The sequence below is a fragment of the Mesitornis unicolor genome, unplaced genomic scaffold, assembly GCF_000695765.1.
Source record: "Mesitornis unicolor isolate BGI_N332 unplaced genomic scaffold, ASM69576v1 scaffold33613, whole genome shotgun sequence".
In the NCBI taxonomy this organism is placed as follows: Eukaryota; Metazoa; Chordata; class Aves; order Mesitornithiformes; family Mesitornithidae; genus Mesitornis; species Mesitornis unicolor.
The window spans coordinates 8,240-32,755 of NW_010173307.1; the positions used below are offsets into that span (position 1 = coordinate 8,240).

General features: G+C 38.5%; 1 protein-coding gene across 1 annotated transcript in view; it reads right to left on the minus strand.

The window, feature by feature from the left end:
- The window catches only part of RGS17 (regulator of G-protein signaling 17), a 26,976-nt gene extending 2,460 nt beyond the window's left edge, over window positions 1–24,516 (minus strand). Inside the window, exons 1-3 of the mRNA XM_010180696.1 lie at window positions 24,378–24,516; window positions 4,341–4,430; window positions 2,176–2,410 (exon numbers count right to left, since the gene is read on the minus strand). Of these exons, the coding sequence (XP_010178998.1) occupies window positions 2,176–2,410; window positions 4,341–4,430; window positions 24,378–24,496 (444 nt within the window). The 5' untranslated portion in view covers window positions 24,497–24,516. The remainder of the gene's footprint in view (window positions 1–2,175; window positions 2,411–4,340; window positions 4,431–24,377) is intronic.

Here is a 24,516-nt window from a genome sequence, read left to right on the forward strand (position 1 = left end):
TGCTCGGCCAGGGACTACCTGCTTTTAGACACAACAGCGTGCAGGGGTATAGTGTTATGGTAGTTTTGAGAAGCAGTGTTGCAGCCATGTGTCTTTGGAATTTATTTCAATAGATTTCAATCTTAGATTATTGCATTTCTGTAGCACAGAAGTGACACACTAATGATTTAGGCAGTTCTCCTCCTAACACACATGCACATGCATACTCATAGTCATGTATCTTAGCAAAACCAATTTATGCAGCTGGCTAATTGATTCTTCATTATCAAATGTAATGACTGGGATAAAAATGCTCAAATTTGGTTGGATGGTGGGGTTTTATTTTGGCCACTGAATATAGTAAAAGTTCATTTCACTTGGAAAAAAAATTATGAATCTATTAATTCACATTGTAGTTTTTCAGTGACTCACTAAAGCCAGATGACAAAACTAGTTGGAATTACTAAAGATATTTTCTTGTTAAACAGATATATACACAAAAACTATCTCAATAACTTCATCACTGAAAAAGTGATGCTCAATATTTCAGTTCCTATGCCAAAGGTAACATCTGAAACGGCATCCTGAGTTTAACAAGAGCTTTTCAGCTCCTGTGCTGATCTAAAGCATTGCAGATGGTCCTTCTTGGCCTCAAGATTTCCAGCAGGGGCAAGAGCAACTGGATTGATGGCATCCACACATGTCAAGTGCATCGAGTTTGTGAGCAGCTTGGTTAAACTCCAAGTTCAACAACACTTACTTAGTGTTTGAATTTTAAGTGCTGGTGCATGATGGCTTAGAAAGACAACGGAGCATTCAGTACGTATATGTTTACTAGAGATACATATATAATATAAGAAATGCACATTATTAGCTTTCTGTACTGACAGTTATCTCACTCCAAAGCAAAAACATACGCTATGGCACAAGAGAAGATAATAGAGCTATAAATTGCTGTTGGCATAATTCATATGAATGAAGTTGTAAATTGTTACTGAAAGCAGTGCAGAAGTAAAATGTAGCAAACATGGACCAGAGTGAGCATAAATTAGCATAAAGCCATTGAGCAGAAAGTCATATGCAATGTACAGAGACAAGGCAAAGGAGCTAAAGGTCCATGCCATGGGCTAAGAAACCCTACTACAATGCTTTTTATCTTTATATATCTCTCTGTTAATCTTTTGGAGGATAATTAGGAGCATCTCTTATGAGGAAAGGCTGATACACCTGGGTCTATTTAGCCTGGAGAAGAGAAGACTGAGAGAGGATCTTACTAATACTTATAAATATCTAAAGGGCAGGTGTCAAGAGGATGGGGTCAGACTCTTTTCAGAGGTGCCCAGCAACAGGACAAGTGGCAATGGGCACAAAAGGGAACAGGAAGTTCAAGCTCAACATGAGAAAAAACTTTACACTGAGGGTGACAGAGCACTGGAACAGGCTGCCCAGAGAGGTTGTGGAGTCTCCTTCTCTGGAGACATTCAAAACTTACCTGGATGTGATCCTGTGCAACCTGCTCTAGGTGAACGTGCTTTAGCAGCAGGAGGGGTGAACTAGATGATCTCCAGAGGTCCCTTCTAACCCCTACCATTCTGTGATTCTGTGACTGTGATGCTTTTTCTTTTCTCCAGGTGAAGACAATTTCAGAATTTGTCTCTTTCAGTTTGAAGATTGAAGAAAATTTTATATAATTTCCTAGATATTCTCGTACCTTTTATTAGAGAAGATGTGTGATCTTCATTCCTAGACTAGTTGATCTCACATAGGAACCAGTGCAAATTTGGATTTTTCTCCCAGCCAGCTATTGCAGCAGAAAAAAATCTATGACTCTGATTTAAATTCCTTGATTTTGCCTTTTCTCCAGAAATCTATTTGCATTATTACTTCCTCTCTCTGGCAGGCATATGGCATTACTAAAGAAACATACCTATTTCTCACCCTTCTGTTTCCTGGGTTTCCCTTTTATTCCCTATTTATAGAGAGCTTTGAGGTGGTGTGGCCAGTGATGCTAAGTGGCTCTGCATCTGTGTGTCTACTTTTTCTGTCCCTTCCTTTCCTGATTTAACGTCCATACTAAGACTTTCATCTGACAGGTCTGGCAGACTTTCAGACCCTCATTTGGGTGGTAATCCAGGGTATAACATTTTTGCCGAGGAATAACAGGAAAAAAAAGAAATTTAACATTTACAGCTTTACCTCTTTTGGTGATAGTATAGAAATATAATCTTCATATATAAGTCTTGCTTTTTCTTCAATAACTTTCTTGTTCTGTTCCTTCTTTAGATCTTCACATGCAAGCCAGAAAAGCAGATTCTCCTCACTATACTCTGTTCGAAGAAACTCTCTGAAAAGGTTCCTCCCAGCTGGTGTTTTCATCATCTTGTCAAAATTCTGAGCCCAAGACAAAATTTCATCTGCAGTAGGATTTTGGCTGTAAAAGTGAAGTATCATTACAAATATGCTTCTATTTTTGTAACAATGTTTTCATACATTTGTCCAAAATTCTCCTTTCAAATGCACTTTCGTTCAGAGTGAAAACTGGAAGCAACAAGGCTTCAGCCGTGACAGGGGAATTTTGTTCAGTCTTCACTTGTGCATTCATTATCTCAATAGCCCACTCAACATGTTTAATGTTACGAGATGTGCACTTGGCTTTCTACAAGTTTTCTACTAGGGTTGTTAGCCATCAGACTCAAAGACAAAATCCACAACGGCATTGAATTCCTGCCTCTGTGGTTAAAGGAGATGTGATTTCAAGGAGCTGGCAACAGACTCTCTTTCATGAGGGGTGTAGATGACACCTGATGTCCCTGCCCGCTTCTGATGGTGTTTGGCCAATCTCTGGCTACCACATGATTTAGTTCAGGAAGGACAAGAAAAACGAAAGGGTCTTGGCAGCCAAGAGCATACTAATGAGGCCCAACAAAATAGTAATTCAGAGAGCTTTTAAATTAGCATATTTCTCTGTGCTTGTACCTAAGGGTTGCTAAGCTTCTCTCTGTTTGGTGCTATTGACCTGAATGATGATCTATTGGCACAAGATGTGATGGATGTTGCTGGCAAAACTGGACAGAGAAGGAATGGGAAAAAGTTCTTGTTCCCTTTCTGTGAAGGAAACTATCTGTGGCTTGTAACAGTGGATGCACTGGACAAGTGATCAGAAAACAAACTTGCGTCACTAATCCATTACTGTATGAATGAAAAGCTTGAGAAGGTAATACTCCAAGCTACTTAACAACAATTAAATATGGTTTCAAACTTAATTCTGAGCACTCACTCTCCCCTTCCTGATAGGATCCAACACAAGAGCTTTACCAGCTGTTGTTAATAGCTTTTGTGTAATCATGCAGCACAAGTGACATTTGTCCATATGATTTCTCTTCAAGTCCATTTATCAATTCGTATTCTGCATACAAGGCAGACTGGATGACAGGAAGCTGTCTGTGATACCTTTTTAGCAGTCCAAAAGGCCTAATAAATGAGAAACTCTTTGATATTTAAACTATCTAGCAAAATAATTGTAAACTGAACCAAAAAATAGAAACATACAGCTCTGAAGGTGAAAAGTCCTTTCTCTGAGGAGAGTGAAAAAAACCTGCTGAGGTGGACAGAACTGAGAAACAACCTGTACTCCCTTGTTGTCTGTTGGGAAGCTCTATTCACTATAGTATTTAATGGAAATTTCCAACATTGCCCAAATGTTGGACAATAAATAACCACGAGTAGCAATGAAGAAAATGAGTTGTTTGGGTTGCTTTACCATCAATCATATCCTCTAGAGCTAAGTTACAGTTTACTTTTTATGGGATTAGAGAACTCACGGCCACTGATAGGTTAGCATTTTTCCCAGCACAATAAATATGGGCACAAGCTTTAGGCAGAAATAGAAGCTCAGACTTCCAGTGTGTGTTAGCCTTTTTTCAAGGTATGTGTTTCCTTGGTTAATTCAGGTGAAACCATAGTCCAAGCTGTTTTATGAAAGTTAGTCATGTTAAAAATCTGACTGTGATATACACTTTTGCTTGTTAGTTTTTCTTCTTGTCTGGGTAAAGAGGAGAAAATCATCCCTCAGGTAGCAGTGGCTTTTTATAGATACCATGGATCTACGGAACCATGCATACACCTCCAATTCCTCCCCACTGTTCTCTCCCTAGCAAATAAGCAACTGTAAGTAAACCTGACTTATGAATGCCCCAGTTGGCATTTCATTGTCAGGACAGATTTCGCTTCCTTTTGCATAGAAATTTTTAGGGGCAAAGTAATTTAAAGGACATTTCCAAAACATGAAACCCAAGGCAAATCTTGATACTAGTTATAAGCAAATTAAAAACATTTACTGGACAACAGTTTGACCAACTTACCATTCTTCTATGACTTGGATACTCTCCATTTTGGTTGTATGTGTTGGCCTTCCTGCATTGTCTCCTCTATCTTCATTCCTAACAGTGAGGCTGCAATGTAGTACAACACTTTATTTTGTCTAGAGAAAGTTAATTTAAAAAAATGAGTATAGTAATGCAAACTTTAAAAAGATATAAACCTATGCAACCTGTCATTTTTCATTCTTGCCCCTAAAATTTACACCCACAGTTGGGAGAGAAATTTTTGATGATAACTTTTTCCATTAATTCTGATACGTTAATTAACAGTTGCTATTACATGCATAAATTTTTACAAGCTCACAGTTAATGCACTGAAAGATAGACATAAACTTAGAGGTCACTTTTGGAGTTATTTCCCTTAGTAAATGGAGAATATTAGTAACAATACGGGTAGAGAGGATAAGAGTATCTGAACTGGACATTGATGAGGCTTTGGTGTTCCATCAGTTCTGGATGGTTGTTCATTCTTTATGAATGTACCCTTTTTTCTTTCCAGGATACGGTGGCAGTAGATGGCTCAAGTACAGAACTTAGCGTGTGGCCGCACCTTATGATTTCCTTCTCTGATCCAAAATTCTTTTTCGTTCCCAAAAGTAAAACTGGCCTCTCTACAGAAAGGCACCCATTACCCTCATCTTACCAGAAGCAAGTAAAAGAAAAACTTCCTTTACATAAGGATTTTTTTAATTATTTTTTTTTCTTCTCTTTCAAACTGGTGACTAGCATCAGGTGTTTTTCTGCAAATACCTCTTTTTATTGGATTTGCTTTAGTGGCAGCAACTTCCTCTGTGTGTGATTTCTATGAATGTTCTGGAACATGGTATTGCCACTGAAAACACACTTCCTGATAACTACTGAAATAAAGCACGTTTTGAATGACATAAGTATTCATATTGGAAACTTAGTTCAAATAATTAAACTTAAGAAGTGGAACCTAGTAAGGAGATGGAGATTTCCCTTCATCAGGTGTTCCCTACATGTCTAAGTGAGAGAAAACAAGCAACCAAGCAAAAAATCCCCCCTCCCAATCCCAGCAGAGCTCATATTTTGAACATTGAGTATCCACTATACAATGATGCCCTCAGTCATCTTAAGTGGCAATATACAAAAATATGTTGGTAACATAAAGTTTCTCCCTCCCCTACTAATCTGAATAGCTTCTGCTCAGCTCTAAGAAGAAATCCCAGCTTTGAGACATTTTTTGCACCAATAACCTTTCTTTTTAGCCCCTCTGCCTTTATGAGATTCATCAACACTTTTTCAAGCATTTGGCAAAGTTAAGAGGTGATTTCAGATACTGTTCTGAAATGTGGGAGTTTAAGCTCCCAGGTAAAGCAGAGCACATATTAAGACTTAAACATTACAAAGACATACACTTTCAAACAAAGCTGTTTGATACTGGTTGCTCCTTCACTTACCTGCCAAGACCTTAGTTCAGGCCCTTGGTCCTGCTTCCCCTGTTACAGCGTAGGAATGCAGCTCCAGTGCTGCTAAGGTGTTAGGGTGTCATCAGCTGCTGCAGGAGAAACAACACATCCTGAACTCTGGGGTTGGCAGGTAAAAAGCCTTTCCATCTCCTCTGACTTGTTGCTTGTCAGTCTATAGAGGGAGCACCCAGGAAAGCCAATGGGAGTTCCGTATATAGGAGGAGAAAAAAAAGGGACCATCCACTTTCTGTCTTGTAATCTTTAAGTCCACACATGTAACTGCTTAGGGTTGACTTGCATCTGGCCAGAGCACAAAGTTCAGGTGAGGGAGAAGCAGGGATGGCACAAAGCTCTTCTTTGCTCCTCCCTCCCTCTGTCCTTTGCAGGCCATAGGTAGAGTGTTTGTCTTCTCTGCTGGGTGCAGGGAAGTGAGTGCCCTTTGGTTCTATGGAAGAGTAACACCATGGAAGGAGGAAACAGCTTGTGTAGGTTGGGAACGTAACAAGGTGTTCACCCAAGTACATCCAAAAGGGAATGAAGCTGCGCATTTTCTTTCCTCTATCACATGAGCAGCAGCTAAGCTGTGCTGAGATAATTTACTTGTCGGGCAGTAGGCTTATTCCAAGGTTTGGATGCAGAGTCTTACTGGAAGTAGAAGGTGACTCATCTGAGAGTGGTTAATCAACACTGTTAATTTAATTTGATGTCTGGGATCAAATACTGTTTTGCTCATGCAAAATCTCTGCTAGATTTAGGAAAACTAACATGGGCTGATGAAGGTGGAATACAAGTCGTGAGTGGTGAGTAGGAAAGAGAAATAGGAAGCAGACAAGAAAGCCATGTTTACTTCATTGCACTTTTTTATCAAAGGAATAATGGATTGGCCCTATGCATTTTGATTTGCTACAAGACAACATCTCAGGAAAAAGCTCAGACGGTGGGCCCAGAATGTAGTGCATGATTCTGTGGTATCTATACCAGGGTGACAATGTGAGGTACACACTTGGCCCTGATTCCTTCATCTCACCATTCACAGCTGGAGTACAATGGTTGAAGTTAGTCAGTGTTGCAAAACAGGGAAGACTAAAGAAAGAAGCGTTACACTTGGTTGGAACACTTCCTCAGGTTTGGGTATTGTATTTCAAGCTGTGCTAAATTTAAAATACATCTTGACCTAAATTCTGCATTATGTTTCCAGTGACAAACACTAGTGCTACATTTCAACTTATATTTAACTACATCTGTCAAGGCTGGAGTTCCATCAGATACATTACTTTCGATACGTTTTTCCTGTGAAAGAAACCATTATTTTTATATAGAAGTAAATTCAATTCAGACATGTTCTGTTTTTACTCAAGGAACTGGTTAATGTTACCTTAGAAAAAAAAATTAAATTTTTACACATTTGTAGCTGCAAATCTAATTTGAAAGCAATCTTTAAATAACTCTGATCACAATAACAGATTGCTACCCTTTACCTCAAAATGACAACACTGCATTGCTATTTGCTACGCTATCTTCAGCTGAAAATACCCTATCTGTTCACATTTCTCTGTGGAATTCAAGCAGTCCTCAGCAGCAAAGGCACCCTGCATACCTTGAGTTGGTGTCCTTGATACATTATTCTGTCATGGAAGCTAGCTGATTATGTCAGAAGAATTATGCTGTATAGTGTAAAACTAAACAGAGCAAAAGTAACAGGATAAAGATTAACACAATGATCTTAGTTAAGGCTTTAAGAAGAGGAAATTGCTAATATGACTTATCAAAACATAGTTATATAAAAGGGAGGTGTTCTAGAGAGACATCTGATGTAAATTAATATATATGTTGCCATTATTATTTATTAGTTGGAGTACATCCAACAGATACCTTTAAAATTTAGAGATGTAAATTACCCACAGTAAAAGGACAAAAAAACTACTAATGCCTTAAAAAGGGAGAATTTGGGGTTTCTAAAGGCAGAACTTAATTGGAAGGCACAAGCTCTGGTTTGTTTTCTGTTCCTATGGGAGGTTTGTTCTGCCTATTTTTATGCTGATTTTATTGCTCTGGAGAGTATAGTAAAAAGTACTTCAGTAAGCCCAAGTGGCCTGACCTCGGTGTACCTTTCAAATATATCTTGTGTTCCTGACTTCTACAAACACAATAGTTTCTTTAACTACTGCAGCAGTATTACGAGCAATTTCTGTTTGGAGTGAGTGCATTTCTGTTTTGCAACTTCTCAGACTTTAGAAGTAAAAATGTTAATGACCAGAGACTACTTGAAAAAGTATTCAGACTGAAAAAATTACCACATATAAGGTTAAACTGGTTCAGGTTCCTAGCTGATGTAGTTTTGAAAGAACTACTGGGATTCAGAAGACCAATCTTTATTTATTTAGCTACTCTTATTCAGCTGTTAATTTAAATGTTCAGCAACTAAACAGTTGTTCTGTTGAGTAATTACATCAGTATTGCAGGTCACTGTTGCATGGTAAGGTAAAAAAGCCAAGCTAATAGGATAAAATCATCAAGAGAGTTGGACTAGTTTAAGAGCAGAAATTTAACTGATGCTTCCTCCAGGTGTTTCCATGTGGTTTTAGCCTTTTTTTAAAAGTTGCTTAGCATTCCTACTGCTGCTCATACCTTCTACTGCCATTAAGAAACTGAAAATAATTTAGAGTTTGTACCTGATCTTTCATTCTCTTTGTATACAGTACACAAATAGCCTTTAATTGCTTCCCAGGGTCAGATTCTGATGTACTAGTAGCCTAAATCTGGTGGATTAGTGAACGGCTGTTACCACTATGGTAAGAAAACTATGCCATTGTGACAGGTGCTAAGATTAATATACTGCCCATGCATGAGTAACACCAGTTACTTTTCACTCAGGTAATTTCTCAGTTACATGCATCATATGCAGTATATCATTACAGTATTTTGCAATTATGTCTGGCATTGAAGACCTTGTGATGATTAAAGCCTTTTGCCCTAGTAGTGTTTTTTGTGCTGCCATGAAGATAAGGAGTAGAAATCAAACTGGTACACTGTGGACCAGTTAGCAGGCTATTGGGTTGCCATTCAGGAGATCTGTGCTCAATTCCTACTTCTTGGTTGAAGTTTGTAGATGCTAGGCCCTGCAGGGCAACAGTTACGTTTTAGGCTGAACCTGTGTAAGTAACACAGTAGGGCTATGAACCTTCTAGCCACCAATGTAACACAAAAACCTTCTTTATTCCAGACCAAAGGCCACACGAAGTCTGTTGCACATACATAACCTAAACACAGAATTTGGTTTCCAGATGAAAATCAATATTCAGTTAGAAGCCTCTGGATAACAGATGTTCTGACGTTTCTTTCACTGACCTACCCTTTAAATCTCACTGACACTACCCTTCACGCTATCCTACTCCTAGGAATTTTTATTATTGTCATATCAAGAGACAATATATTTTTTGGTCATAGGTCCAAAAGCCAAGAAGGATTGTTCTGATTCTTGAATCTAGCTGCCAGTACAAGTGATCTACAGGCATGACTACCATAACTTAAGTAATGGTGATTTAGTAGATGTAAAATAGTGGATGCTTTCTTAAAAAAATCCCACAACTCCCTCCTCCCAAAAAGCACAGGTGATCAAGATTTAATTGTGACTTTAAAATTCCACTGGTAGATGCTGTCAGATCATCTAAAATGTACTTAAAATGTTACATCATCTAAGATTCACCTAAAATATTAACAAACCCAAGTTGAATTTACCAAATAGATTCAGTTAGGAAATATTTTTTCAGAGTCGTTTGGAGGAGGAAAAGCCCTCCTTTAAACAATCAGGTTGGTGTACTCTTTAGGATTTAAAACACCCTTCCTGTGGGACTGTGGTGGGGTAGATGTCTTTCAAGCTGTTCTGCTGAAGCTATTTCACTTTGTTAAACATAACAAAGTACTCATTACACAAGACAGAAACAAGAGCCTCTGAACTTAAGGGCAAATAATTGTGTAATGAATACTTAGGTATTTTATATAAAGGATAATATTTTATACATCATTGAGAGGAGAGCCTGAAAACAAGAACATATGATTACTGCATTTTCCTGAAGTGAGGGGAAGGAGGTTTTGGAAACTCTGAGACAAAGATGGGCACCAACACTGTATCTTTCACCAACAGGGTAAATCCCTTCACTCTTCAGCACAAAGTGGTTGTGCCTCTGCCAGTCTCCAAGCTCTTTGATTTCCTGAATTGTATGATAAGTGTCTGGCATAAGACATGATATATGAACAGCAACATATTTTTCCTGGTTTTAATTTGGATGCAGAAAAAGTGCATGCCAGTATCTTTTTCATTTTTAGCTGTGGTTCAGTCTGATCAGAGTGTCTTCAGTACTGTGGTTCAACAGTCAGTTATTGAAAAATACATTGTTTGCACAGTTCTGTTCTCAAGTTCTCTCCTACATGCTGAGGCTCTGGTAGATGTTAGAGATTGATCCGGTCCCCTTATGCGCTATGGCAATGCAACAGACAACTATTCTGGCACTCTTTAATTTTTTTAATGAAACTGAAGACAAATCATTTTCTAAAAGCTCATTTTTTTCTGACAGATGGAAGATTTAAGCCTGATGGCAGTGAAAACTAGTCAGGACTGTGTTTGTTATACAAAGCAATAATTATGAAAAATAACTGCAATATTATCATGATCCATTCATAGAGAACACCACAGCTATGTTAATCTCAAAATCACTTAGACAGAGTCTAGTCAATAATGCTATATTCTGTCTCCCTTTTAATGGCACAAAAATAGGCATCCAAGAGAATGAAATTTTACATGAACAATATTGTCCTTTTTCAGATGAGTAAAGGATTAACAAATGCTTCTATCAAAGTTAGGAAAAGAGTTCACTTATTGTTACAATAAATGAATAACATCCAGAATAATTACGATTTTTATGGAGGAGTGATGCCTTGCACTAGATATTTTCATAGGCTCAGGTAAACATGCATTGTATCTTTGATGTCCCTGTCTGTATTAGAAAGAAAGGGGATGCATCAGCCATCAAAACCATGTGTTGTGGTCTCTCAGCTCTGATCTCTGAGAATTTATCTCCTTGTAAGAACAGCTAGACAGACTAAAGCACTTAGACTGTTGTAATAATACTAGTATATGCAAAGCACAGGAATGCAGAGCAAACTCCAGCCAAATTGGTGGCACTAAATGAATTCTAGAGCAGAAGCTTGTGTGGACCTCTGGAGGTCTGCAAGGCCAGCATAAATGATGTGCAGTTCATCCACAGAAAGATATAAAACAGTAAAAATTGCAAACTTGGTATTTCTATGTGTCTGCATTGGTTATCTGCGAGAAACTCTGGAAGGCAGTGATAGTCAGGAGCCTGTAGAGTTATTTACTTAAATTGATCAGAATCTTATCTTAACTGAGTAAGCAGAACATGACAAGTTTTGTTCAGAAGAAACAGATCAAAAAAATGTGAAGGATATTTTTTAGTGTCCATCCTAGTTCTTGAAGGAAATAAGATCTACAGATCTTCACTGAATTCACTAATGAAACGTAGGATGTAAAATTTTATACTGAATACAATTTAGATTTTTAGTGAAAAATAGCTACATCCTTCTCTAAGGAAATTGTCTTGTGTTTAAAACGAAATGATGGAGATTGTGTTGAGTAGACTGACAGAGAAAAGCAGCCTGTTGGGGGAAAGCCAACAATTACCATAAGGCTAAAATCAGCCTACTTGGCAGTGTCCACTGAAACGATCAACTTATTTCAAGAAGTCCAGGTACCTGTGGTGCTCAGTTTCCTGAGTGCCAGGTTTACGTTTGCCTCAGGTGAAAAGATGGTGCAAGAGACATGTATAATCCAAATTGGTTTTAAAGCAGACAAACAAACATATACTCTGCCTTGGACTCAGCTGTTTTAGAGTGAAAAAAATGTGTTTACAGGCAGAATTCATAAATCTGAGGTCTGATTCTGCAAGCTTTACCTCATGTAAGAAAAAATCCCAAACAAATCTATATATATTTTTAAAATAATGCAAGTATGTGCAAGGTTAGCATCCTGGAGAATTTGTATTACAGCTAAAACCTCTCCAATCTTTCAAAGCTACAGATGAGGGAAGGGATGTGTAGTCACAGATCTCCTACCTCTTTGTTGGTCCCATCATTTTAACCTGTAATCATAAAAGCTGCAGTGATAACTGACTTTTTTTATCTTCTCATACGTCACAAAAGGTAAAATAAAAATGAAACAAATTGTTAAAACAGATGCTTTGTCTCTTCCAACAGCTAGAAAAACATTCGGTTTCTTCCTTTCCAATTTTTCTTCGTGGTATTTTTTCCCCTCGATTCTATTTGCTATGTTGTAGTGTAGTGTACTTCAGATTTTTTCCCTTTTTTCCATCTCTTTCTTTGAAAAGCATACAACTGAGAAACAGTCTGTAACAGACGGTGGGGCACTTGTGTGTGCTGCGAATGTGCTTTCAACTGAAAGGCTTAGTGTCTGCTCCGGATCCAGTAATAGTAAATGCAGGCAGACTTCTGGCTCCATATGCACCTTTCTGCATACCATAAATCTTGTGGGCCAAGGGGGAGCTCAAGGTAGAAATCTCCTGGTCTGATTTTTGCTGCCCAGGATGGGTGCAGAAGCTGTTTCACAGGCCCTTCCATGGGGGTTTCATGGAGAAATGCAGCTGAGTGGAACTGAGTTTGTGTTCTGCACAGATTTGACAGTTAATTTACTTCTGAATTGGATTTCCAACAACATAATGTTTGTGGAAAAGATAAAGATTAATGAAATTTCCTAATTTGTTTTGATGGTTTTAAAAATAATTATCATTAAATTTTGAAATAAAATAATCAGTTGTTTTGATTTCATTCATTGTTAGTAACTGCTATTCTAACTAGTCTTTTACATTCCTCAGATGTATTTTACTCTTCTGGAAATCTGTAAAAAGATATGCTTTCTGCTGAATTCTACTTTAAAGAGATTATATTTTACATAATGATAGTCACACCAGAAACTATTATAGCTTTTGGAAACTTTTAGTCCCTTCTAGGATAAATTTTTCAGATTTTTGTTCTCAGATGTGGAATGTAATTTCTGTATAGGTAAGAAATCCAAGGCTTGCCAAAATTTGCTTGCCAATGATTCCTAATGGAGTTACTCTAGCTTTGTTTCATTACTGTAGAGCTAGTTTCTGCTTCGGGCAAGATTCAACTCCAGTGTGTATTTGTCTTGTCAGGTCACCCAACAACAGATCACTAGTCTGGCTGTCAACTTCATTTCTTCCTTCAGAATAATATTACCATTCATATTCCATCTGGTACAATGGATACATCTAATTACTAGACAATCTGCAGTGTCCTTACTCCTGGCTACAGCTATTTTGCAAGCAATTCCTTCATATATTTGAGACAATTAACAGTGGCAGTTGTCTAGTGTTCAAAGAAATAGAAATTTTATTCTTTGAAAGGGTAGCTGGATGAATGAAAGCTCCTCAATCCAGTAGCAAGCAAACCTAATGGTCTCAATTAATTCTGATAAATGGGCCTAGTCTCAGTCTCTGTAGTGTTTTTTTATCATTATTATCCTTTGTTTGCAATGATGAAAATAGCAGCAACAGTACAGAACTGAGCTTGATTAGGGTCATTTCTTTCATTCCATGGACTTAGTCGCAGTTTCCAAATGGGAAGAGATGCCTGGAGATATTCATACTAAATTCACATTTTTTATTTTCATAAGGTCTTGTTAAGTTCTTCAATTAAAAAGGGCTATATGTATTTGTAAAGTAGGAGTCCTGCCATGATGTTTATGAATAACATATTTTACGAAAATAGCACAGACCAAACTACTTGATGCTTATCCACATTACAATCGAATAAGATGGGGGACCTTCCACTTACTATCTGTCCAACTAACAAACAGGGCTGAGAACTGCCATGCCAGTCTGTGTATATTACAGGAAGGCTTGTGTTTTGATGGATGTTAACTGCTGGTTTCCAGATTTTCTGTTAGACAAGGCCCTGAGCTGGGAAGCTCTTTCAACATGGATGTTAACAGGAACTGAAGATACCCATTGCCCCATAATGGGTTCTCAGCATCTGCCAGTATCAGGCCCTCAGTCAGCTACTTCAGAAGAGCCAGGTGCCATCTAGACAAATATATGTGTCAGAATTATTAAGGCTGACTAGACAAGATTCGCATCTCCTTTGTCTTTCTGCCTCACATAATGAATGTCTGACCTACTTTTCTAGTGAGAGAATCTCCATCTTGTGTTATCTACTAGGGGTGCAAACTCATTTCCATGATGCATTCTCTCATTTTTTTCTCTTAAAAGCGCTAGACATTTATTCCTGCTTTAATTGACATTTTAAACTGATTTGGAATGATACTCGGTTAAAAAATAAACCTTTGCAAGATGGAAATTTTGCTGCTAACAGATTTAAGTAGCCTAATTTTTTTTTGTTGCTTTCAGCTTGGAACTGCAGGCTGCATTTATTTTTGCAGATAAAACAGACTGAGAGAGTTCTCTGGCCCTGAGACTGACTGGCACCATACAGCCCCAGTCCATAAAGCCCATACCCAAACCAGGGTTTCTGCACCTGCAACAGGTCATCGCCTGAAACCGTGTACTTTGACACTGGCCAAAACTCTGCCAGGGAGTCAACACTTGCTCACAGTTTAGCTGTACGGCTGATTGCCTAAGCCCACATTAGACCCTGGCCCTGCTTAGTATAGACACAGGTAGCATGTTTAATTTGGATAAGATATTTTTGTTGGTTTTTGCATGTTAAATATTTAAGTTTCTACTATAAACCATAATTAATAAAGTTCAAAGGATTTGCAAGGTTACCTTGGTGTCTTTAAAATGACACTGTCTATCAGCATGTCTTTCTTCAGCTCGTATTTTGATCTCAGACTCCTTTTGACAGTTCAAACACTTCTCCATTTCTGTGGTTTTCCAGTGTCCTGAGTTAATGCATCTTTGTGTAAATACATAATTGTCAAATTCACAACAAGGAAACAAAAAAGCAGTCCAAACCCTAGTGGGGGAGATTTCAAAGTCTCCAAACTCGTAACAGCTGAAAATCACAGTGTAAACTGGACTCAGGCATCCTCAGTACTCTTTTTTTTATGTTTCTTTTTTTCCACAGCAGCAGTCAAGCTGTGCACTGGTGACAGAAAATCTGTCATGATATTATGGATCTTCCTTCAGCCACTGTTCTGCAGACATCAAGCTGAACAGCATTTTGGCACAGGCAGGTGGGAAACAGGCATGAGTGGTGAGGGAAAGCCAAGATGCTGATGCTCTGAAGCAATCCATCTCTTAAACAGCCTCTGAGGAGACATCATGCTGCATTACCCCAGTGGAGGTGATTCTGCCATTGCTTTCTCTTCCTCTGGCCTTCTCAAGAGCAGCTGTCCCTGAATACACTCTGTGTGCTGCGCCAGGGTAGAATTAAGATCATTTTCTAAAGTTAACCAGATTTAGTCTCCTATCTCCTTCTAAGGAGCTACTGTCAGAATCTTATACTCAGCTGTATTAGAATGAGCCTTGTGTAATCCCAATACATCCCTGAGCATGTATTTATTCTTCAATTTAGGAGGACTGTGGTTCTGAGATTTAATTTTTTTTTCTACATTCCAATTTTCGTTACAGAATTCTTTGCTTGAAATAGGACTATTTTCTGGAGTTAGACTGATGAGAGTTTCTTATCATAGTAGTATTCTAAACATAGGAATCTCTGCATTTGGTTTATGAAGCCTCAGAAACATTTATTTAAAATTTTCTAATATATTAAGTTTATATTCTACTCATTCTCTAACCTGCTAGTGTTATCACAGATGGTTAAAAATGTCAGTAAATACATGACCCTCCATCTGTTCTTCAAAATGAAATGAACTTTCAAAGTTTAAAGTATTAAGGATAAAATCCTGATACTAGGAGAACTTGGCCCAGAGAGTCCAGGGCTGGTTTTGATGTTAATGAAGATTCTACCACTGGCTTGTGATCAAAGTTAACAGACTGGCTGTGTAAGAAGCTATTGCTCCACTCTTACACATTAGACTTTTATTGACTATATAGACTATTTTATTGTGAGGAGGAACAAATTTAATTTGAAAAATGAAACATTTATCAGTTTTCATGGAGTTAGATTCAATTTCTAGTGTTAAAGGTTTTTTCAAACCAGAGTTCTTTTTTTGTTGAAAATTAATTTAAAATCATTTATGTATGCTGAATGTCTGTGTAATGTCTTGTGTATATTTGTGCTTCCACCATGATTTCATGGTAGTCTAGCAGCAACTTAGTGACTACCCCTTTGCAGACACTTGCCAAAATAAATGCAGTGTTCATCCTATGGCTTTCTCCTAGAGAAGTGCGTGATTTTGATTTACTTTGCATGTCCCACAAGACAATGATGATCTGCACCAAAGCATGGTAAATGACCCATTGGTGCTGTGGGAGCTGGTGGCTCACAGTTCCCACCCCTGCTCCAAGGCTGCGCAAGACCCTGTGTTTCCACAAGGCTTCGGAGGTAGGTGGCAGGGGGCTAAGAAGAAAGAAGGAAGATAAAAGATGGTGGTGGATGAGCTTAGAAATAGAGATTTCTGGGCTGCTTATTGATGAGGGGAGGTGAGAGGTATTAGATTATTTTGGCTCCACAGTGATCAAGGCAGGCTCTCATGAAATTTAATAGGTTAATTTTAAGCTTCAATTTAATGTTGATTTTACATTAAATTCTACTTTTTGTAAATTTTATTTCTATAGTCTTTTTGTTTTCCTGGTAACATTTTGATTTCCTGCATTCACATCTTACTCTTTAGAAGTGGGTGCAGGAAAAAAATATGAAGAAGTAGTCTGCTGTAGTTAGTATACCTGAGACCTCATCTATTATACCTTTGCACCTTGTGGCATCATTTATGTAGAAGAAATGTGCTCCCCTCTTTTGGATGGGAATGTTTCACATCGGCCTCACAGGGAGGTGCGGAAAGTGGTCAAAGCTGCCTTTACTTGCAGCCCTGTATTGAATCATACCTCAGGTATATTCATGTTCCAGCTCAAGGAAAGAGCAGACTTCCAGGAATTATTAGGCTAACACTGACAACCTGGTCCCGTGTCACAGAAGGGCGCAAGCACAGAGGTTGGCAAGTCAGTCTGTGATGCCCTGGGAGAGTTGTGTAAACAAGCATGCATGGAGCCACCTGTCCCCAGCCTGCCCTGAGGACCCATAAAAGTCCAGTAAAATCACTTGCCCTCTTGGTATTATAAAGCAGAGTAAGCCTATGAAATATTGTACCAATTAGGAAGACATGCTTCTTCCCTCTGATTTTTTAACTTTAGAGATCATCCCTTTCTTTTGGTTTAGAGGGAAAAGAAATGCTTTAATTGGGTATTATTTAATAAGTACTGTTAACATAACTTTCAAAAGTATGAAAAAAATACCAAGCTGTTTATTTTGAGAGTGTCTTCTGCTCGTTTTTCCAAATGCTGAGAATTTGAATTTCTTATTTTAATTATCTCAGGGAACCTTGAGAGGCTCATTTCTGAGGACTAAGTATTTAAATCCTTACCCCACACTCACCTCACAGTGCATTCCAGTGACAACAGGAATGTTGGCCGGGCAGCTTTCTCTCATGGCCTCAGCACTGAGGATACATGGCCTTAAAGACAAGGTGATTTAAGACTGCTTTTCTAGAATATCACATAGAGTAGCATGTGTGACAGGTCATATAACTGATTTTATCCAGCTTTAAATTCTACCCGTCAGAAGAACTGGTGCTCCTTTTCTAAGAAAGCATCAGTGCTGCTCATTGCACTGTGATGACCTGGGGCAAAGCAGATGATACTGTCCCATAGATGCATAAAGCATGAGTTCTCATGCTAGCTAAGCCTACTATCCCTCAGAATAAATTATTCTTCAGGAAAAAGAAGGAATGTTTTAATCTTTGACCTCTGCAACAGCAAATGTTAAAAACGTAAGGAAGTCCTGTGATGTTTTCAAGTATAAAAAGGCTCAGAATGGAACATTTGTTCCCCTTAAATATTTTTTTAAATATCACCTTCTATTTCAGTAAAATAGAGTACAGTAGCCTGCACTTCTGTATTCTGCACTAGAGTACAATAATTCCCAATGCACTTTTCCATATTTGCTTATCTCAGGTGTGATATTTTGAAAAGGTAAAATGCGGAGATTTGAGCATATCTGTTTCAGATGTGTTGTCCTATGTGTTCAGGGAGGAAAAGAAGAAGTAAAAAATTAGGTTTGTAAAAAAAATAAAATTGAAAGCCAAAAATATTTTTCAAAATTAGTGTTTTTTCTTTCAAAGATAAAGATTTTCTTTTTACTGAAAGCTTTAACAAAATCCTGGAGCCTTGGAGACTTTTTTGATACCAGCCCACCTCTAAGTGGCTTCTAGTAAAATTCTGCTGCAGACAGGCATAGAAAGCAGAATATGGATTTTGTTTTCCATATATTTCAGAAAATGTGGCTATAATGTATTGCATCAAATTGTTTTTTGTTTCCATTCTTTCTTTGCTTTCCTCTCCTCCAAACTTTCTACCATAGTTAAATAAGATAAAGCAGCCGTTACTGTTACTCCTGGGGATTATCTTGTGTAAAGTAATGGAAAGCACAGACATAATTTTTTGATGGCAAACTAGCATTGAATATGCCAGAAAAAAAATTGTTCATCTCAAAATACTAGAGAGGTGGGAAGTGATTTAAAAAAAAAAGTTTCTTTTTTCATTTAGAGTATCATGTGCACTGTTTGTTAAGAGGATGAAAACATTGAACTTCATAGAGAAAATGTATTAATATAATTGAAAATTGTCCTTAGAACTGTATCTGTTTTCTCATATTCATGGCACAAGTGACAGAAATATCTTATTGTAGGCCCATGTCAACTGGAAAATGTTCCCTTTAATAAAGAAAAATATTTGTGTAACAAGGCAATCAGGAAGTTTCAAATGTAACTCACAGCAGTCATAGGAAAGTTATAAGAACTGGAGGAGAGAGTTTCTTGCCAAGAGCAACTCTTGTTTACTGCCAAACTGGCAAATACCCTATCTTCCTTGGCATCTCTTGGGTGTGGGAAACTACTCATGGAAGGGTCACAAGAAATCAAACGGCAGGCATAGCTTTTGTACAGGGCACAGTTTGGAGCTGCTGGATATTTGAGTCCCTTTCCCTCTTCCACAATAGTCTTCAGCAGTCATTTTAATGGTTCCCTTTAAGGTAAAGGCCTTCCAGCTCGCACATTTGAATTGAGCTACAGAACCAAGTGAAGCTGTGTGAACATCTTCACTTATCCATGGGAAGCCTTGCATGTCCTCCTCCAGACTCCTGTACTGCTAAGGTCTCTTGGAGGGCAGATGTTAGATTCCTTCTGAGCCTTCTGTGTGTGGTAAAAGGAGGGGGATTAACAGGCATCAGAGTGTCCCACGGCTTTAAAATTCACTGAGCACCTTATGAAAAGAAGAGAGGATAAAAAGATGCTACTCTGGGTGGAAGACAAAAGAGGAAGCAAAATAAAACTGGCAGAACAGCCAGCCTTCCCGTGCTAGCATCTTCAGATTTTTTTTGAAGAATGTAATGTTCAAATGTTTGCAAGACAATGACTGACTTTGTGTCTGCTCAGGAAGCTGGACTAGCAGATGGCTAAATAAGGTTGGGGAGGTGAAATGGCAGGCTTCTACCCTTACCTCAGCAGGCTGAGCTCAAAACTGTAAAGCCATAGCACTGAAAACTAAATGCACAGCTCTCTGGAGAAAGTGTAATTGAGGAAATGATAGACTGTCATACTAGGAGTCTTACTGCAAATTTTGCAACTCTCAGGCTACCCAAGCCATTGAAAATACACCTAGTAAGGAAGCCTGTTCTTCTGTCCTGTATGGGAAGGGTGTTTTGTGGAGGCTTAAGTCACAGGGTGAGATTCAGTCTAGCATTTCCGGTACCTGACTGGTACTTATCTGTTAGATGCTTTAGTGAGGTGGTCTTCCCAAAGTAAGTGCCCAAGGTCTGTATCTGGTCAGTGGAGAAAGGAAGGTCCCATAGAAGATCTCTGGAGGGATGTATCATCTGCCTCTGTGGTAAGTGGACAAGCTTTTCCTGTTGAGGACCTCAGAAGCACTTTATTTTCTCCACTATGCAGGACTGCTTCCTTCACTACTGATGCTCAGGCACTTGTTCAGAGCTTAAGCTAGTTGGGCAACATCCTGACCATACCTATTACAATAAAATTGTCAACTTAAGGAGTCTGTTTACTCCACCTTTTCCAATCTGAGCAAACCTTGGTAATCAGCCCTGCTTTGTCCTTGTAGACTGAGCAATTTACTGTCCTGACAGTTACCAGTGCCAGCAGATGTACCAAGCCTGGCTGGGATAGAGTTAATTTTCTTCATAGCAGACCATATAGTGCTGTGTTTTGGATTTGTGACCAAAACAGTGTTGATAACACAACAGTGTTTTAGCTGTTGCTGAGCAGTGCTTGCACAGCATCAAGGATTTCTCTGTTTCTCATGCTGCTCTGTCAGTGAGTAGGCTGGGGATGCACAAGAGGTTGGGAGGGGACACAGCTCAGACAGCTGACCCTGGCTGACCAAAGGGACATTCCATGTGACATCGTGCTGTGCAATAAAAGCTGGGGAAGAAGGAGGAAGGGGGAGGGTTCTGAGTTGTAGCATCTGTCTTTCCAAGTAACTGTTACACATGATGGAGCCCTGCTTGCCTGCAAATGGCTAAACACCTGCCTGCCGATGTGGAGCACTGAATGAATTCATTATTTTGCTTTGCTTGTGCACACAGCTTTGCCTTATCTCAGCCCATGAGTTTTCTCACTTTCACCCTTCTGATTCCTTTTCCCCATCCTGCTGGGCAGGAGTGAGCGAGTGGCTGGGTGGGGATGAGCTGCATGTTGGGGCTAACCCAAAACAATGGAGAAGTGCTCCAAATATTTTTTACTCTTAAGAAGGAATTATTAGAGAAAAAAAAAAGTTTGTTATAAGATGTACTGAGTAATTTTCGGATCTGTTTGGTGTTAACAAGTCTTTACTAGGCAAGGTACTATTTCCCCAAACAAAGGTGTGAATGTTTGGCTATGCTGTTATGCAAGCAGAAGACTTAATGCCTATTCTGATTTTAACACAGGGTGGAACAGAAGAAAACAAACATCACATGATTCACAAAAGACGTTTTTAGAATTCTAACGATTTGTTTGGATATATGAACTATTGAACTAACTCTTTCAATAGATACAAGTGAAAGCTTCTTACTAAAAGCTGCACACACACCTGCCCCCTCTTTCTATGAATGGTGAGGAAGTGGATGCACTAAGAGGTTAGTGATACAGGAGCTGTCCTCAGTCAGACAGACTGGTGGAAAAAGAGTGTAAGAGTCTCCTAATCTCGATACTGACAGTTAAAGCATTGTTGGCATGATCATTAATGACCCCAGCAACAATTCCAGACAGGTATCCATTGAGAAATTCACATTACTCAAATACAAACACCAATGAAACTAGGGAAAGCATAAGATTGCATTAGGTCCAGAGAACCCGTTACAATTACCAATTAGGATTTTCTGCCTTCCAGTACCTGAAGGGGGCCTACAGAAAAGCTGAGGAGGGACTTTTTACCAGGGCAAGTAGTGATAGGATGAGAGGGAATGGTTTTAAACTGGAAGAGGGTAGATTTAGAGTAGGTATTAGGAAGAAATTCTTTACTGTGAGGGTGGTGAGACACTGGAAGAGGTTGCCCAGGGAAATGGTGTTCAAAGCCAGGCTGGATGGGGCTTTGAGCAACCTGAGAGGTTTAGTGGGAGGCGTCCCTGTCCATGGGATGATCTTTAATGTCCCTTCCAACTCTTAACTATTCTATAATTTTATTACAGAGAACTACCATAGAGAATAACCCCCCTATAATCTCCTATATAATGAGTGACTAGTAAAGTTTTTTACATTGGGTTTTTATTATTATTATTGTTGTTGTTGTTGTTGTAGTTTTTTAGGGTACACAACTGAGGCAAGAACAGTAATTTGAACTCTACGTGGAAAGTTCAAATTTACCAAACAATTACTTAATTTTAACTTGGATTATGAAACATTTCTTATTGCTTTTTTCAAAGTTTTGTCCCATCTCTCCTCTAATGGAGTTTCCACTACAGAATCACAGAAGATAGAGCTGGAAAAGACTTATTACATAATCTGTTCTACCTTTTTGATTTTAGAAAACACACTATCCCTTTTGACCCATTTTTTGACTTAATCATGAAAACTAGCTTAGATTGACAGGGTTTCTCCATGCTTAGTCTAATCTACTTTACAAAAAAAAATCCCTCAACACTTGAAAGGCTGGATATTAACAGCAAAAAATAATTGCTAAAGCAGCTGAAGGGATATCCTACATTTTAAAGCAACAGTTGCTCTAATTTAGATTTAATATGCATAAGCTGTTCAAATATATAATGGTATTGCATTTTGAGGCGTGGAGGCACTCCAAGAGTCGCAAAGCTCATGAAAGCTTCAAGACAGAGTATAGTTGTCAAATAAGACTTCTTGAGTGATAGCATGCTTAAAAAATAAAATCAGTTGTCTTTAAGTTTTATAAATTAGATTGATACTTTTATGGCCATTCATGTTCCAGTATGCAAGGCAAAAGCCAACCCTGGCTATACATGCACAGTGATGGGCTTTATTTCCAATCAGTAAAGATATGTTGTAGTCTTTGTGGATAATTCTACAAAAACATCATATCAGGAATTGTTAAAAAGCAAGCAGAGTGCTAGGAATTAATATTAAAAAACTAAGATCAAACAAAAAACATGATGCACCCATTTCTTGACCATTGCAATAGATCTAGTCACACATCTCAGACAGGAGATAGTAGAATAGGAAAGGTACATAGACACAAAGGAGGTGGATGGATAGAAGCGAGATAAAGATAAACCATGGTCTGTGTCAGTTTCTGTATCACAGAGATAAAGATAGAGAAGGCTATGGAAGAAAAGACAACTGAAGGAGGGATATGAGAGAGCTCTGTAAAACTTGATCAGGCTGGGAACAATTATTCACTGTTCTTCACAATCATAAGAACAAGAAGGCATCAAATGAAATTAAGATCTAGTAGGTTAAAACAAATAAAAGGGAGTAATAGGTCACAGAGTGCACAGGTCTGTTGTAGAATTTATTGTTACTGAAAACTCTGGATGCCAAAAGTTTAGATGAGTTCAGGAAGTTGCTTCAGAAAGTAGTTTGACAAATTATTTAAAGAAAGTTCCATCAAGGGCTGTTAAACACACATAAGTAACCCCTAGGCCAGGAAGTCCCTAAGTTGCAGACTGCCAGAAGTTGTGAGGAGTTTTGCTGTGGGTAGGTTGAGAAGGTGCATGTCCACTTGCTTTATCCTTTCCTTGTGGCATCCACTAAAGGTCACTTCCTGAAATAGGACACTGAGCTAAATGAGTCTTTGGTCTCCAACAGCACAGCTAGTCTTACATTATGCCCTTGTCACAAAGCAGAGATAACAGTGGCAAAACATCCGCCCTTTTCCTCCCATTTAGTACACTTCCATCTCTTTGCTGTATGGACTGAACACATTGCAAAGTATCTTTGTAAAAGCATGAGCTCTCACTCATCCTTGCTCCAAATATCCTGTGTCTCTGGGGGAAATTGGAAGTAACAGCCAAGGCAGGTTCACCCTGGTACTGCCTCCAGGATGTGGCGTCTTGGAAAAAGCTGCAGGATTTGATGCCTGGTGCGTACATACTGGTATGTATTTTTAAACATACTGGGGGCAAATAGCCTCAGATTTTAGACTGGAGCCAGATGGCTGATTCAGGTGAAAATAACACAGATACACAGAGGAACGGTCACTCCAAAACCACTAAACTGTGTATGTAACAAGATGCACAGACTTTGAACAGTACTGTATGTCAATTACTTTGCTTCAACACTAACTCTGTTCATGAAAATAAGAAATAGAGACATGGTGCATCTCAAGACACTGAGAATTTAAAGCTGTTTCTGAAGGTGACTAGTTGACTTTCCAAGTGAACTCTTTGTTTAGGAAGAGACAAGCAGCCACAATTTTTGAGCCTTTTTTCCACTAAAATTATGCCACACCAGTTAAGAGATAAAGTGGAATTTAAGGCTTGTGTTTTCAGATTTACAGAACATACGATATTCAACAACTAAGTAGTAAAACAGGTCACCATATATTCACATTTATGACCATCTCCCTTGTTTCCTCCTGAATGCAGAGAACTGCAGTATCAAATATAAAAGCAAAAAAAAAATGTTTTGAAAGTAAAATATAAAATTTACAGTATCCAGTCTCTCATTCACACATAGTAGTTTTACAACTGAAATTTCCTCTTTTAGTTACGGTTTAAGTAGGGTAAATATAGCTTGAATTTACTATTCTCTTCCCCCTCACAAGATGTCGAACCAAATCAGGGAATTTTTAAATCACATTTTAAATGAAATGTTAAATTGTGCCTCTTGGCAGCAATCCTCTCCCAGAAGTTTGCACATTCCCAGTGCTTGGCACTTTCCATTCTCATCATTTACCTGTGGTAGTTATGAAACCAAATATACTACAGGACATACCATGAACAGCTGCAGCAACAGCACCAACAAAAGCAACATGTGTTGTTGGGCCTTTGGTTTCCAGGTGCTTGAGACACAGCTGATGTTCCTTCATTTTGTGACTGCTGCCTCTTTCTCATTTCAGCTACTTCAGTGCCCA